This window comes from Sciurus vulgaris (assembly GCF_902686455.1).
Source record: "Sciurus vulgaris genome assembly, chromosome: 6".
Classification (NCBI taxonomy): domain Eukaryota; kingdom Metazoa; phylum Chordata; class Mammalia; order Rodentia; family Sciuridae; genus Sciurus; species Sciurus vulgaris.
In genome coordinates this window covers 137,171,405-137,188,011 of record NC_136466.1, presented here as the reverse complement: position 1 = coordinate 137,188,011, position 16,607 = coordinate 137,171,405, and the positions used below count along the sequence as shown (strand labels likewise).

Sequence of the window (16,607 nt, the reverse complement as noted above, 5' to 3'; positions counted from 1 at the left end):
TGATGAATGAAAGCCAGTAAAATAGAGATACTAAGGTTCAAGACAAAGCAAATATATTGTTTGGCCTCTATAAACCACCAAATATACAAAGGTGAATTTCTTGGGCTAACCCACAATCAGAAAGGTACCAGAAATACATATTATTAGAGCCAAGAGCTTAGATTTTGGTACTGCTAACATTTACTAAGTGGTTGATATGTTCTAGGCACTATTTGAAAGATTTATATGCACTAACTCAGCTACTCTCACAATAATCCTAAGAAGTAGGGAGGATATTGTTTTCAGTTCTATTTTATAGAGGCACAGCAAGATCAGTTACCAAAGGTATCAGAAAGAAAGTGGTATAACTAGAATGCAAACTTGGGCAATCACTTCTGGAAGTCATGCAATCTTACTACGTTGAACTACTTCATTACAAGAAGTGCACTTTGATCCAGATTAAGGTCAACTTCAGGACTACTGACATTCTCGGCTGGATAGTTCTTTATTTGAGGGGACTGTCCTGTGTGCTGTAGAATGTTCAGCAACATCTCTGACTACAACCACTACTGTAACAATCAAAAATATCTCCAAACATTGATGAATGTCCTCTGTGTGTCAAAATTCCTCCAGTTGAGAACCACTGGTCTAAATCTACTGTGTGTTATTCCAAGAACACTTACTCTTTGGATCAAAGATCTTCACACAAACAGATCTGTTTTAGGATTTTATATACCAGATATATATCTACACAATTTTATTTCTGAAGCAAAATTCTTTCTTGATTTCTCAATTCTTACCTTTAAGTGCCACAATAAGACATTTATAAAGGTTGTAATTCAAATCTGACTCTGCTATTTAATATCAGAAAATACAATGCAGCTAAACTCAAAATCAACAGTGATTAATTTAACTAAAAATGCACAAGTGAAATTTTTTAACACTTCAATGTCTTCCTTTTGGAAGTTAACACATACACATTATCATTATTATAATAAATAATTACAAGAGGGGAACTAGAAACTTTTACTAGAAGTTACACAAAACATTAAAATCATTAACTAAAATAAAACTTGGGAAATAAAGAAAACATTAGTAAATAAAATGACTACACATCACATATTGGCATGAAGAAAATCAAAAGCTAAAAAGGAGTTATGCAGGGACTGGGGTTGTAGCTCAGTGGTAGAGCACACGTGAGGCCCTGGGTTCAATTCTCAGCACCACATAAAAATAAAATAAAGGTATTGTCTACCTACACCTAAAAATATACATATATATTTTTAAAAATGAGTTATGTGAAGACTGAAAAGGGAGACCCAAAGCTATTTCCAACACTGAAGGTCAAGGACCATGAGAAGCTAATCCAATCACCCTTCCCAACTGGTACCTCCTGGTATTCCTCAATTTTCCTAATCTACTTTCCCTTCCAACTTCTCCAGGATAAATATTCTTACATATTCCTTTCTCTACAACCCCATTCCTTCACACAGAACCATTCTCTTCAGCTTTCTTATTATTTCATCCTTCCTCTTCCTAAACTAGGACTATAGTGAAGTCCAATCCTACCCTCCCTCTTTCTCCCTGCACCATCCCCCTCACATTCTCTATATTACCTGTAAGTATTTTCCAAAGTAGACACCAAACTCTCATAAAACCTAAATAATTACTCATGGAGATATACCCAATTCATGACTTTGAATTTTAACTGACTTTTAATTTCTATTCCTGTATTTTCTTATGTTTTTGTCCTTACAGGTAATAAGGACCGTCAGATGTTAGAAATTTCAGATTGCTTTCAAAAATATTTTTAATAAGTTTCCTTCCTTATGACATTCTGAGTAAAGTTATTTATCATTTAACCATACTAGACTTTAAAAAGAATAGCTTAAATCTACATAAAATTACAAATTGAGATTTTTCGAAGTTAAAGCCTTAAATAATTACATTTAAATGGTGGGCTGAGGAGGTGGGCAGTGAGCACTTTCAACGTTTCCAAAACCTCATCACAGAACCATACTGATAGGGAAAAAAAAAAAAAAAACTGAACATATGGTACTTATTCAAAAAATTTCAAACATCAAATAACTTCATTTTTATTAGTTTTTTCAAAGTATCTCTCTGTTATCTCACCTGAACTACATTTTCCCTATGAAACACAATTATTACTAAACACTATGTTCTAGAGATTTTTTTCCATTACCAAAAACAATAAATGAAAGACACCATGATTTTTAAGTTTTTAATAAAAAGAATATGGAAAAATAACATTTTATGATAGGTCCCCTGACCTCCATTACTCTATTAGGGAAAAAACCTTGAATTTCTTTTGTGCCAACACTGGTATGATTTAAGTCTTCAGGTAAAAAAAGAGAAATAATAACACTAAATAGCAGGAAGAGAAAATGACACTTTGTTAAACTGGTTTTCATCAACGTGGATGTCCTTATTTTCAAGTTACTTTAGTCTAATTATTTTCTCATGAAAATTCCTTATTGCTTCTGAGAATCTGAAGAACACCTTTTTTGTGAATAAAAAAAAAAAAAATTCTTAAGAGTACCAGAAAAATCTGTCATTCACAGTTTACTAAAACCATTATCAATAACATTAAATTCAGGATTTACCAATAAGCCTATACTTTAAAGCTTTTAAAATTTGTTTTATTTTTAACTATAAAAGGCATTAATTCAGTTAATGATAAAAGAGTAATTTGGCATTACTCTATTATATTTGCAAACACTTCTATATTATATTTTGTTAAAAATAAAAAAAAGACAATTCTTACAGTCAATTCTTACCTAGTTATTAGCCTTTGCTACCAACAAGGTATAATCCAAACACGTTAAGAGATGCACTTAATACCACTTTTAGTAAATTTTATACAATGAATATTTTATTTTCATAAGTTTCTACCCTTTCCCACTTTCCCCTAAGCCCAGCAACTTTTCAGTTTAAATATTTATCATTTATCTCCCATATTCTACGGTCTTCTTCCTATAAAATCTATTAGTGGTTTCACCTTCATGATAACAGTTATCACTTTATAATGCAGTAAACTTAAAGATTCAAAGAACGAAGTTAAAAGTTGCATATTGTCTGTTTAAATATGGTTTACCAAATGCTAATATTTTATGATAAATTTTTATTTTTTAATTTTCATGATACCAAATAACTGAAAAATACTCTTATCCCGATAAAACTGGTGCTAATAATCATAAAAGATGTTCAATAATAACTTTGATGTGTATTTATGGAATTATACCTTTAAAGAGGTAATTTTCTATCTATTTTTTGTATAGATCTGAGAAATGACTACTTGCTTTTTGGTTTGGTTGATCAAAAATATGTCAAAATAAACTTACAATTTCAGCATTATACTGATCTGACTTCTTACCAGCACTATCTCTCCTAATCCAAGCTGAGCACGCCCCAAAGTTTGCCAAGACTCCCATGAATGTGGGTTTCGCTGGACAGCCATTTCTGCTGCATGTACTGCTGGGAACATTTCATGAAGAGACATTAGAACCTATATGCCAAAAATTAGAACAAGAAAAAACTTGTCAGTAATATACATATAAACTAGTAAACTACTGATGAATAAACAAAGGTTTTCATTTCTTAAATATATTTTAACCTGGTAAACACTGCATTTCAATGGTTTTTATCCCTCCTTTGCCAAGCAGGGTTAGAAATTTAGTCTTTTATCTCCTAAAAAAAACTATGAAAATATAAACTCTCCCTTTCCAGCTACTAAATTCCATGTCCATCTGGCCAAAACCAAGTGGTCCTATTCTGATCATGGTAACTCAGATCTATTTGGACTCCTATTTCCACTTTTATTCATTCCATTTACAATGTGGTTGTTAAGGAAACTCCAAGCTTTGCTGTTCAACTAGGTATATTAATTTGTTCAACCAGCCAACCTGTCCTTAGTAAATATCTCCCTGATTTGAAAATTATTATGACACTCCATAGACATCCTTACAACTGGGCTTTTCAAACCATATAAACCAGAAAATCAGGGAGTTTGAGACCCCTCCACTTTAGTCTAAGGGAAAGGGTTGGATTTTATCTATAATCTTTAGGGCCATTAACATTTTAGAACATTTTTGATGAGAGTATCATTTTCGATTCCAAATTAAACTTTTCATAAAGTTTGCTCTAAATTATGCCTTATTACAAAAGTATTTTAAGACTGAGAGTTAAAATGGCCTAGGCCATTTTTAGAGAAATCTCATACACAACTCAATTCGTCTTAATTTTGAAGAAAAGTAAGCCATTACTAGGTTCACTATAATGTAACTTTAAAAAAAAAATCCATCTGCTGATATCTAATCATAGTTATATTTTATTATAAATAGGTTAAAAATAACAGTTAAGTTCATTATGAAGGCAAATGAACTTCTAATTTTATGCATATGGCAGAGTCATAAATACTATGATAAAAAAATTTAAATAAATTACATTTGAAAAAGAAAATGGGAGAAAACACTATTTTGGTTCACTATTGCTCACCAAACGGCACAATTTTATAATCAATGTGAAATTTTGCATAATTATTACCTGTGATTTCATCTCATAGAGGGTGGCATCATTTGGGGTTAACTGCAGTGCTTCATCCCACTTCTGAATTGCCTCCCGATATCTGTAGTTATTAAAGTTACATTAACATATTTTCAATAAATCTTTGGGAATAAATGATCAAATTTTAAAAATTAGATACTAGGAAATAATTAATGGCTTATGAATCTCTGCTTTGGAACTGATAATAATAAATGTTACAAAATCCAGAAAAAATAAAAATATGAAAGAACAGTAAAGAGAAAAATGCAAAATACAAATAAAAGGGATCTTAGATATTTTTCTCCAAGATTTTTATTTTCTGGGTTGAGAAATTACCACCAGGTTCTCTCTCTCTCTTTTCTCTCTCTCTCTCTCTCTCTCTCTCTCTCTCTCTCTCTCTCTCTCTCTCTCTCTCTCAAACTCAGGCTAATGGTTGGCATGTGTTTACATTTACTTTAGATGCATGTAAATTTTCTGATAAATTTATAATTCAGTTGCAACTTGGACCTGCTATAGAAATCTATCAGAGACAGAGATGATGATTTAAGAATCTGCCAGGTAATTTTGTAAAGATTCTTCAGTTCTAAGTTTCTTTGTCTATAAAAGAAGAACAAAGGGAAGGAATTGTATCTGCAGAACTGCATATGAAGATCCAAACCAAACACAACAAAATGTCAGCTAATCTACATAGATCATTATCCAAGCAAGGTACATAGAACTTAAGAAATAAAAGCAGAACCCAAGGGAAAATAGAAAGTTAAAGTACATAAAAAATACACATTCTCTCACTGTTTTCACCCAAGTGAAAACACTTTCACTGAGTTCCTTTATTAGGCTATAATTCAAATAGGCAATACCATTTCCAAGGTCTTATACCATCTTGACAAAGCAAACATCAAATCTCTCAGAGCTTCACTAACTTAAAATTATTTCTCTATGAAGGATTTTGCCAAACTGAAGCATCTGTCTAGAGCCGGGGTTCCTAAGTGGAAAGTAACAGGAGACATGGAGTCTCACTGCCTGCTTTCTGTCAGTTCTTGTGATTTGCAGATTCCTTTGAAGTGCTACCTCCATTGCTCTGCTTGAGCACTTCTGAATTGTATCAGAATATGTTCACTATGCTGGCTTATACAGGTCTCAGTGGATGACATGTAATTCTCCATATTTATCCTGTAACTAGGTGGTGGTACACATGAGTTGGTACTATGTCCTATTGTAAGCTCCTTGTTACCCTAAGTGGGATTCTAAGGCTCACAGTTACCTTTAGATAACTCACATATTGTTGTTAGTCTAAGACCTGCCTCATGCATTTCAAAGTATGAAGTTGCCATTTAAATTTTCTGTTCAAGTGTCATTAAAATTTGAGATAAGACAAAATTCTTTATGCATTCCAATTACTCCATTAAAATGCTATAACTAAACAGAATTCATTGGCCAGCTGCTTTTGTATAATCACCACCTATCAGATCGTGTTGCCTGGATTCTAGAGTCCAATTCTAGTTTATTTTCCCTTTCCTGGTCCCCTCAGATAATGTGGCAAATGGTACTTGTAAAAGAGATGGATGGTAGAAAAAAAGATGCACAGCTCTCACCTGGTACACAAGTTAGCAAAAGAGAAGATAAAAAAGGAACTTCTAGAGAAGGTATGAGAAAGTTGTTGTGAAATTTCCTGGTGGACTCCCGAAGGACTAAAATCCATAGCATGCAGGTAAGAGAGAAAGGGAAAGAGGAGGCAGGCAGGATTTACAGAGATTCCAGCGGATTTTACTTCCTTCTCTGAACTACACATTTGTATCTATTAAGGCAGTCTCAAACTACAAATTTAAGTCAATATTGTGCATTCAATTCTTTAATACAAAATGTCTTTATATTTTTTCCATTTTTTTATTAAAAATCATAAATTTACATAGGGCAATGTTGTTTGATTCATTCTGTTATTTTTCCCTTCCCCCCACCCCTCCCATCCCTCTTTTCCCTCTATACAGTCCTTCCTTCCTCCATTCTTACCACCCTCCTTATCCCTAACTCTAAACCTAACCCTAACCCTAACGCTAACCCCTCCCACCCCCCATTATATGTCCTCATCCGCTTCTCAGTGAGATCATTCGTCCTTCAGTTTTTTGAGACTGGCTTATCTCACTTAGCATGATATCCTCCAATTTCATCCATTTGCCTGCAAATGCCATAATTTTATCATTCTTCATGGCTGAGTAATATTCCATTGTATATATATGCCACAGTTTCTTTATCCATTCATCAACTGAAGGGCATTTAGGTTGGTTCCACAATCTGGCTATGGTGAATTGAGCAGCTATGAACATTGATGTGGCTGTAACTCTGTAGTATGCTGATTTTAAGTCCCTTGGGTATAGGCCAAGGAGTGGGATAGCTGGGTCAAATGGTGGTTCCATTCCAAACTTTCTGAGGAATCTCCATACTACTGTCCAGAGTGGCTGCACTAATTTGCAACCCCACCAGCAATGTATGAGTGTTCCTTTTTCCCCACATCCTCGCCAACACCTATTGTTGCTTATATTCTTGATAATCACCATTCTAATTGGGGTGAGATGAAATCTTAGGGTAGTTTGGATTTGCATTTCTCTTATTACTAGAGATGTTGAACATTTTTTCTTATATCTGTTGATTGCTTGTACATCTTCTTCTGTGAAGTGTCTGTTCATTTCCTTAGCCCATTTGTTGATTGGGTTATTTGTATGCTTCGTGTAGAGTTTTTTGAGTTCTTTATAGATTCTGGAAATTAGATATCTGAAGTATGAGTAGCAAAGATATTTATTCTCCCACTCTGTAGGCTCTCTCTTCACATTGCTGATAGTTTCCTTTGCTGAGAGAAAGCTTTTTAGTTTGAATCTATCCCAGTTGTTGATTCTTGCTTTTATTTCTTGTGCTATGGGAGTCCTGTTAAGGAAGTCTGATCCTAAGCCAACAAGTTGAAAGTTTGGACCTACTTTTTCTTCTGTAAGATGCAGGGTCTCTGGTCTGATTCCGAGGTCCTTGATCCATTTTGAGTTGAGTTTTGTGCAGGGTGAGAGATAGGGGTTTAATTTCATTCTGTTGCATATGTATTTCCAGTTTTCCCAGCACCATTTGTTGAAGAGGCTATCTTTTCTCCATTGCATATGTTTGGCACCTTTGTCTAGTATGAGAAAATTGTATTTATTTGGGTTTGTGTCCATGTCCTCTATTATGTACCATTGATCTACCTGTCTATTTTGGTACCAATACCATGCCATTTTTGTTACTATTGCTTTGTGATAGAGTTGAAGATCTGGTATTGCGATACCCCCTGCTTCGCTCTTTCTACTGAGGATTGCTTTAGCCATTCTGGGTTTCTTACTCTTCCAGATGAATTTCATAATTGCTTGCTCTATTTCTGTAAGGTACATCATTGGGATTTTAATTGGAATTGAATTGAATCTGTATAGCACTTTTGGTAGTATGGCCATTTTGACAATATTAATTCTACCTATCCATGAACATGGGAGATCTTTCCATCTTCTAAGGTTTTCTTTAATTTCTTTCGTTAGTGTTGTGTAATTCTCATTGTAGAGGTCTTTCACCTCTTTTGTGAGATTGATTCCCAAGTATTTTATTTTTTTCAATGCTATTGTGAGTGGGGTAGTTTTCCTAATTTGTCTTTCTGAAGATTCATCACTTATGTATAAAAATACATTGGATTTATGAGCATTGATCTTGTAACCTGCTACTTTACTGAATTCACTTATGAGTTCTAAGAGTTTTCTGGTGGAATTTCCAGGTTCCTCTAAATATATAATCATGTCATTAGCGGACAGGGATAGTTTGAGTTCCTCTTTTCCAATTCGTATCCCTTTAATTTCTTTGGTTTGTCTAATTGCTCTGGCTAGAGTCTCAAGAACGATGTTGAATAGAAGTGGTGTCTTTAAATGAGCTCTTCCTTGTTTCTGTATCTGAGTAAATGATAATTGTTTTTATATAAAAATTGTTTTCTGGCCCAGTGCCTGCGGTCTCCAGCGACACCCCAGCCCAGCCCGTGCTGCGGCTGACCATCTATCAACACCTGGGGTCACCTCTACCCACTAGCATGGATTATTCCCAACCTAGAGGCCACCATCCCTAGTGCAGCAGCACCCTTCTTGGGATACCACATCATCAAGTACCTCTCAAGCATCAGGCTACTGAAGACTAGGAGGTTTGAACAGTATAGTTTTATTATAGAATTTTTTATTAGTAGTATTATTATCATTATTCCTATTATACCTAATATTAGGTCTATTTCTCTTTTCTTTTATTAATATTTTTCTCACTCTATTTTATCTATCTGTTTCCTTGGAGACTTTTTCTCCCTTTTCTCATGCTAACAACCAATTTCTTTTAATATTCTGCTTTCAATATTCCTATGACCTAGTACCTATATAGACTCACTTCTTATCTCATTAACATTATATCTTACACCCTCCCCATTCTCTTTGTCCATCATTAGAAACTGTGGTCCTTATTGCAAGCCTATTATTTATGCTACAGATAATAACTGAAATCATCATCTCTATTTATTAAGACAATATGGTTAATATCTTAATAGGGACTATTTGGGTTAAGGATGCATACTTTTTGTATTGTGTGCTGCTAATATTTATCTCCCACGTTAAGGTGCAGTTTTGGAAACCTGAAGGGCCACTATAAGTCTATAGGGGGGAAACTGCAATACCTCAGATTACCACTGCTAGAGGGGAAGATACACAAACAACATGAGAAAAAAAAAAGGAAGAAAGTGTCCCAAACAAACCTAGATGCTATATCAATAGAATCCAATGATAGCATGGCAGAAGAAATGATGGCATGGCAGAAAGGGAGTTCAGATTGTACATGATTAAAATGATCCAAGAAGCAAAAAATGAGAAGAGAGTAAATGCAGGCAATGAATGATCGCACCAATGAACAGTTAAAGGAGCAAGTGCAGGAGGCAAAAGATCATTTCAATAAAGAGATAGAGATTCTGAAGGAAAAAAACTACAAATCAAAATGAAGAAACAATAAATCAAATTAAAAACTCAACAGAACGCATAACCAACAGACTGGATCACTTGGAAGACAAAACCTCAGACAATGAAGACAAAATATTTAATCTTGAAAACAAAGTTGATCAAACAGAAGGCTGGGGTTGTGACTCAGTGGCAGAGCACCTGCCTAGCATGTGTGAGGCACTGGGGTCAATTCCCAGTACCACATACAAATAAATGAATAAAATAAAGGTCCACTGCCAACTTAAAAAAAATTTCAACAAAAAAGTTGACCAGAGAAGATGGAAAGAAATCATACACTGAACTTCCAAGAATTATGGGATATCGTGAAAAGACCAAATTTAAGAATTATTGGTATTGAGGAAGGCACAGAGAAATAAACCAAAGAAATAAATAATCTATTCAATGAAATAATATCAGAAAATTTCCCAAATATGAAGGATGAAATGGGAAAAATCAAATACGAGAGGCTTGCAGGACACCAAATGTACAAAATTACAACTGATCACACCAAGGCACATTATAATGAAAATACCTAATATACAAAATAAAGATAGAATTTTAAAGGTTGCGAGAGAAAAGCATCAGATTACATACAGGAGGGAACCAATATGAATATCAGCAGATTTCTCAGCCCAGACCATAAAAGCTAGAAGGGTCTGGAACAACATATTTCAAGCTCTGAAAGAAAATGGATGCCAACCAAGATAATCTTACACCCGGCAAAACTTACCTTCAGATTTGATGATGAAGTAAAATCCTTCCATGATAAACAAAAATTAAAAAAGAATTTACAAACAAAAAGCCTGCACTACAGAACATTCTCAGCAAAATATAGTAGAAAAGAAGGGAATCTTTTCAAACTCATTCTATGAAGCTAGTATCACCCTGATACAAAAACCACATAGACACATCGAGGAAAGATAACTTCAGACCAATATCCCTAATGAACACAGATGAAAAAATTCTTAACAAAATTTTAGCAAACTGCATACAAAAACATATTAAAAAGATAGTGCACCATGACCAGCTGGGTTTCCTCCCAGGGATGCAAGGTTGGTTCAACATCTGGAAATCAATAAATGTAATTCACCACATCAACAGACTTGAAGTTAAGAATCTAAGATTATTTCAACAGATACAGAAAAAGCATTTGATAAAATACAGCACCACTTCATGCTCAAAACATGAGATAAAATAGGGATAGCAGGAACATACGTCGACATTCTAAAGACTATCTATACTAAGTCCATGGCCAACATCATTTAAATGAGAGAAACTGAAAGCATTCCCCCTAAAAACTGTAACAAGGCAGGGATACCCTCTTTTAACACTTCTATTCAACATCGTCCTTGAAACTCTAGCCAGAGCAATTAGACAGACCAAAGAAATTAAAGGGCTATGAATAGGAAAAAAAAAGAACTCAAACTAAAACTATTTGCCAATGACATGATTCTATATTTAGAGAATCCAAAAAATTCCACCAGAAAACGTCTAGAACTCATAAATGAATTCAGCAAAGTAGCAGGATATAAAATCAACACTCATAAATCTAAAGCATTTTTATTCATAAGTGATGAATCCTCTGAAAGAGAAATTAGGAAAATTATCCCATTCACAATAGCCTCAAAAAAAATAAAATACTTGGGAATCTAACAAAAAATCTAACAAAAAAAATGAAAGACCTCTACAATGAAAACTACAAAACTCTAAAGAAAGAAATTAAAGAAAACCCTAGAAGATGGAAAGATCTCCCATGTTCTTGGATATGCAGAATTAATATTGTCAAAACAGTCATACTACCAAAAGCTACACAAATTCAATGCAATTCCAATTGAAATCCCAATGACGTTCCTCATAAAAATAGAGAAAGCAATCATGAAATTCATTTGGAAAAATAAGAGACCCAGATTAGCCAAAGTAATCCTCAGCTGGAAGAGCAAAGCAGGTGGTGTCACAATACCAGACCTTCAACTACACTACAGAGCAATAGTAACAAAAACGGCATGGTATTGGCACCAAAATAGGTAAACCAATGGTACAAAATAGAAGTCACAGAGACAAACCCACAAAAATACGGTCATCTCATACTAGACAAAGGTGCCAAAAACATACATTGGAGAAAAGATAACCTCTTCAACAAATGGTGCTGGGAAAACTGGAAATCCATATGTAACAAAATGAAATTAAACTTCTATCTCTAACCATGCACAAAAATCAACTCCAAGTGGATCAAAGATGTAGGCACTAAAACAGAGACCCTACGCCTAACAGAAGAAAAACGAGGCCCAAATTTTCATCATGGTGGCTTAGGAAACTGACTTCCTCAACAAGACTCCTAAAGCACAAGAAGTAAAATTAAGAGTCAATAAAAGGGATGGATTCCACCCAAAAAGCTTCTTCACAGCAAATGTAACAATCAATAACATGAAGAAAGAGCCTACAGAATGGGAAAAAAATCTTTACCACATGCGCCTCAAATAGCACACAAATCTCCAGGATATATAAAGAACTCAAAAAACTTAACACCAAAAATACACATAACCCAACCAATAAATGGGCTAAGGAATTTAGCAGTCCACAGAAGAAGAAATACAATCAGTCAACAAACATGAAAAAATGATCATTATCTCTTGCGATCAGAGAAACGAAAATCAAATCTACTTTAAGGGCTGGGGTTGTGCCTCTGCTAGTAGAGCGCTCCCCTAGCACATGCGAGGCACTGCGTTTGATCCTCAGCACCACATAAAAATAAAATATGTGTCTAACTACAACTAAAAAAAAAAAAAAAAATTAAAAAAAAACTAGGATTTCCCATACACAATAGAATGAAACTAAACCCCTATCTCTCACCTGCACAAAAAATCAACTCACAATGGATCAAGGACCTTGAAATCAGACCAGAGACCCTGCATCTTACAGAAGAAAAAGTAGGTCCAAATCTTCAACTTGTTGGCTTAGGATCAGACTTCCTTAACAGGACTCCCATAGCACAAGAAATAAAAGCAAGAATCAACAACTGGGATAGATTCAAACTAAAAAGCTTTCTCTCAGCAAAGGAAACTATCAGCAATGCAAAGAGATAGCCTACAGAATGGGAGAAAATCTTTGCCACTCATACTTCAGATAGAGCACTAATTTCCAGAATATATAAAGAACTCTAAAAACTCTACACCAAGAATACAAATAACCCAATCAACAAATGGGCTAAGGATATGAACAGACACTTCACAGAAGAAGATCTACAAGCAATCAACAAACATATGAAAAAATGTTCAATATCTTTAGTAATAAGAGAAATGCAAATCAAAACTACCCTAAGATTCCATCTCATCCAATTAGAATGGTGATTATCAAGAACGCTAGCAACAATAGGTGTTGGCGAGGATGTGGGGAAAAAGGTACACTCATACATCGCTGGTGGGGCTGAAAATTAGTGCAGCCACTCTGGAAAGCAGTGTGGAGATTCCTTAGAAAACATAGAATGGAACCACCATTTGACCCAGCTATCCCACTCCTTGGCCTATACCCAAGGGACTTAAAATCAGCATACTACAGAGATACAGCCACATCAATGTTCATAGGTGCCCAATCCACCATCCACAATTCCAGATTGTGGAACCAACCTAGATGCCCCTCAATTGATGAATGGATAAAGAAACTGTGATATAGATATAGATAGAGATAGAGATAGAGATAGAGATACACACACACACACACACACACACACACATACACAATGGAATATTACTTAGCCATAAAGAATAATAAAATGATGGCATTTGCAGGCAAATGGATGCAGTTGGAGAATATCAAGCTAAGTGAGATAAGCCAATCTCAAAAAACCAAAGGACGAAAGATCTCAATGATAAGCAGATGATGACACATACAGGGGATAGGAAGGGGGCAAGAATGGAGGAAGGAGGGACTCTATAGAGGGATAAGATGAGTAGGAGGGGTGGGGGGAAGAAAAAAAAATAACAGAATGAATCAAAAACTATTACCCTAGGTAAATGTATGATTACACAAATGGTATGCCTCTACTTCATGTACAAACAGAGAAACAAGATATATCCCATTTGTTTACAATAAAAATGAATTTTAAAAAAAACTAGGATTTCATCTCATTTGAGTCAGAATGGCAATTATCAAGAATACAAGCAATAATAAGTGTTGGTGAGGATGTGTGGGAAAAGGTACACTTATACATTGTTAGTGGGACTGCAGATTGGTGCAACCACTTTGGAAAGCAGTATGGAGATTCCTAAGAAAATCTGGAAAGAAACCACCATCTGACCCAGCTATTCCACTCCTCGGTTTATACCCAAAGGTCTTAAAATCAGTATACTACAGTGACACAGCCACATCAATGTTTATAGCAGCTAAATTCACAATAGCTAAACCAAACTAGATGGAACCACACTAGATGCCCTTCAACAGATGAATGGATAATGAAAATGTGGTACATATACACAATGGAATATTGCTCAGCCTTAAAGAAGAATGAAATTATGGCATTTGCTGGTAAATGGATGAACCAGAGAATATCATACTAAGTGAATTAAGCCAAAGCCAAAAAAACCAAAGGTTGAATATCTTCTCTGATAAGTAGATGCTGATTCACAGTTGGGGGTGGGTAAGGAGGAATGAAGGAACTTTGGATTATGAAGAGGGGAATGAGGGGAAGGGTGGGGCAGTGGGAATGGGAAGGAGAGTAGAATGAGACATTATCACCCTATATACATGTATGAAAAAAAATTTTAATAAAAATAACAAAAAATTTTAAAATGCAGTTTGATTCAGCAATTCCATCTACAAATCTTTCTGATAGACTGATGTTTATGTATGCAAACTCATATCTCTGAAAAGATATTCACTATATCATTTGTAAAAATTAAAGAAGAAAACATCCTTCCTCCAAGTTATAATACTTGACAAAATAAAGTACATGTTAACAATATGGATAAGGAAAGATCTGTACAGATATTAAAATTTTATAAAGTAATTCTCTAAGTAATAATACAAAATGACCTCTAAGACCTCAAAGTGCTTTCACAGCATGTGTGAGGCACTGGGTTCAATCCTTAGCACTGCATAAAAATAAATAAAACAAAAATAGTGTTTTTCAAAATGATCTCTAAGATATACATTAAGCTAAAAAGGCAAGGGAGAAAGTGATTTATATATTTGGAATGCTACCATTTATGTGGTTTTAAAATATATACAGATCCACATGTTTCTAAAGATCATCTTTAAAAGAATATCAAGAGTCTACAGCCATACCACCCTGAAAACAGTCTTGTCTGAAAGGGTATGTTTGTATAATATGTCAAAATACTCTCTACTGTCGTGTATATCTAAAACAACAAATCAAAAAAAATTACTCTTACCATTTTAGAAACCAAAGAAACATTTAGCACCAAAAAAACTCTGTGTTTAAAAATGTAATAAATGTTGCTTTAAGGAAAAGAAAAAGAAAAACAGACACCAAAACCAGGAATTGGAGTGGGGCCAAAAGTTATTTTCTACTGTATTTCCTTTGTTATTGTGTTTGCTTTTTAAAATCATGAGCATATATTACTGGCTTTATCATCGAAACTTTTAATAATAAATTAAACCAATCATGGGACTGGGTAAGATCAGAGAGAGGAGAGAGATGAGAACAAGCAAAGGCACTTGGTCTGGAGTATTCTAAAGTCAGACATCAAAGTAAGAGGGAAAAACCAACAAAAACAACTGAGAAGCAGAACTGCAGAGGAAGGAGGAAAATCAGGAGTCTCGTTTCATAGAAACCAAGAGAAAAGTTTGTCATGAAGAGAATGGCAAGATGAATGGAGTTTCTCAGAAAGATCTAATAATATACAGGTCACTGTAGACCAAAACAGTATGAAAAGTGAAATAAAGGTGTGAAAATGGGGGACAATGAACATTGAAAATTCATTTGAGAAGTTTTTCTGTAAACAACAAAGAAATAAGAATAAAACTAAACAGGGATATAAGATTGAAAGAGGGCTGACATATCTCAAATATATGTCCATCACCCCTACTCCAAAATTTATTCTACCCTGATACTCCTGAATTAGAGCAGCACCACCAAATCATTAAGACAGAATACTGATGAGGTTCCTGATCCACATTTTCCTTTCCCAGGTCATGTTAACCATCAGTCCTTTCTTTTCTATTTCTCAAATTTATCCCTTTAACCCACTGGCTTAGTGGAGGTCTTTCTTATGTGGATTACTGAAGATTCAATTAATTAATTAACCAGTCTTTCTGAAACCAGTCTTGCCTGACTCTAATCCATGTTCTATTCTATCTCTGCAAGACTTTTCTAAGATAGAATTGTGCTAAGTTCACCTTACTGACTTTAGTATTTCAAAAGTATTTTGAAACTTAAGTTCAAGCACCTTAAATTTAGCAAGGCATTCAAAAGATTCTCAACATGGCCTCTGCTCCAAAATCTCCACTCACTTTTAGACATTACTTCCAGTTGACACTGTATACAATACTACTTTCAGTTCTACTGAACTATTTTCGATTCTCCAAGGAGATAAGATTTTCTCTTGGCTCTGCACATCAGCATCCTTTTGGGTGGACAGTGTTCTTCTAATTCCCATTTGTCTTTCAAGATTCAGCTCTCTATTTGCAAAAATCTTTCCAGTCTTAAATTCTTCCACTTTCCACTTAGTTAAATGCGCTACTTTTATATCAGCCAATAAACCCTCTAAAACAATAATCTTGATTCCATATCAAAATAGCTTCCCTGTGACTCACTCCATGAAAGTCATTTACTAATTTTCTTTGTAGCATCAATGCCTAACACACCAAATAACATTAGTGAGTGAAAAAAAATGTAAGAAATTAGTACATGAACTAACCTGGGTAAACAGAGCAAAAAATAAAACAATAAATATCAAATGATGTTGAACCTAATTTTAGCTTTGCTGAATCAGTCTTTTAGAATTTACACAGTTTTTTTTTTTTGTAAACAAATGGGATACATGTTGTTTATTTGTACATTTGTGTAATCATAAATTTACAGAGGGT

The 16,607-nt window shown here is 34.5% G+C and overlaps 1 protein-coding gene across 3 annotated transcripts in view; it reads right to left on the bottom strand.

Moving 5' to 3' along the window:
* The window catches only part of TTC33 (tetratricopeptide repeat domain 33), a 43,095-nt gene that overhangs the window by 1,485 nt on the left and 25,003 nt on the right, over window positions 1-16,607 (bottom strand). For all 3 annotated transcript variants that reach the window (XM_079145088.1, XM_079145087.1, XM_079145086.1), the window contains exons 3-4: window positions 4,543-4,624; window positions 3,374-3,505 (exon numbers count right to left, since the gene is read on the bottom strand). In XM_079145088.1, the coding sequence (XP_079001214.1) occupies window positions 3,374-3,505; window positions 4,543-4,624 (214 nt within the window). The remainder of the gene's footprint in view (window positions 1-3,373; window positions 3,506-4,542; window positions 4,625-16,607) is intronic.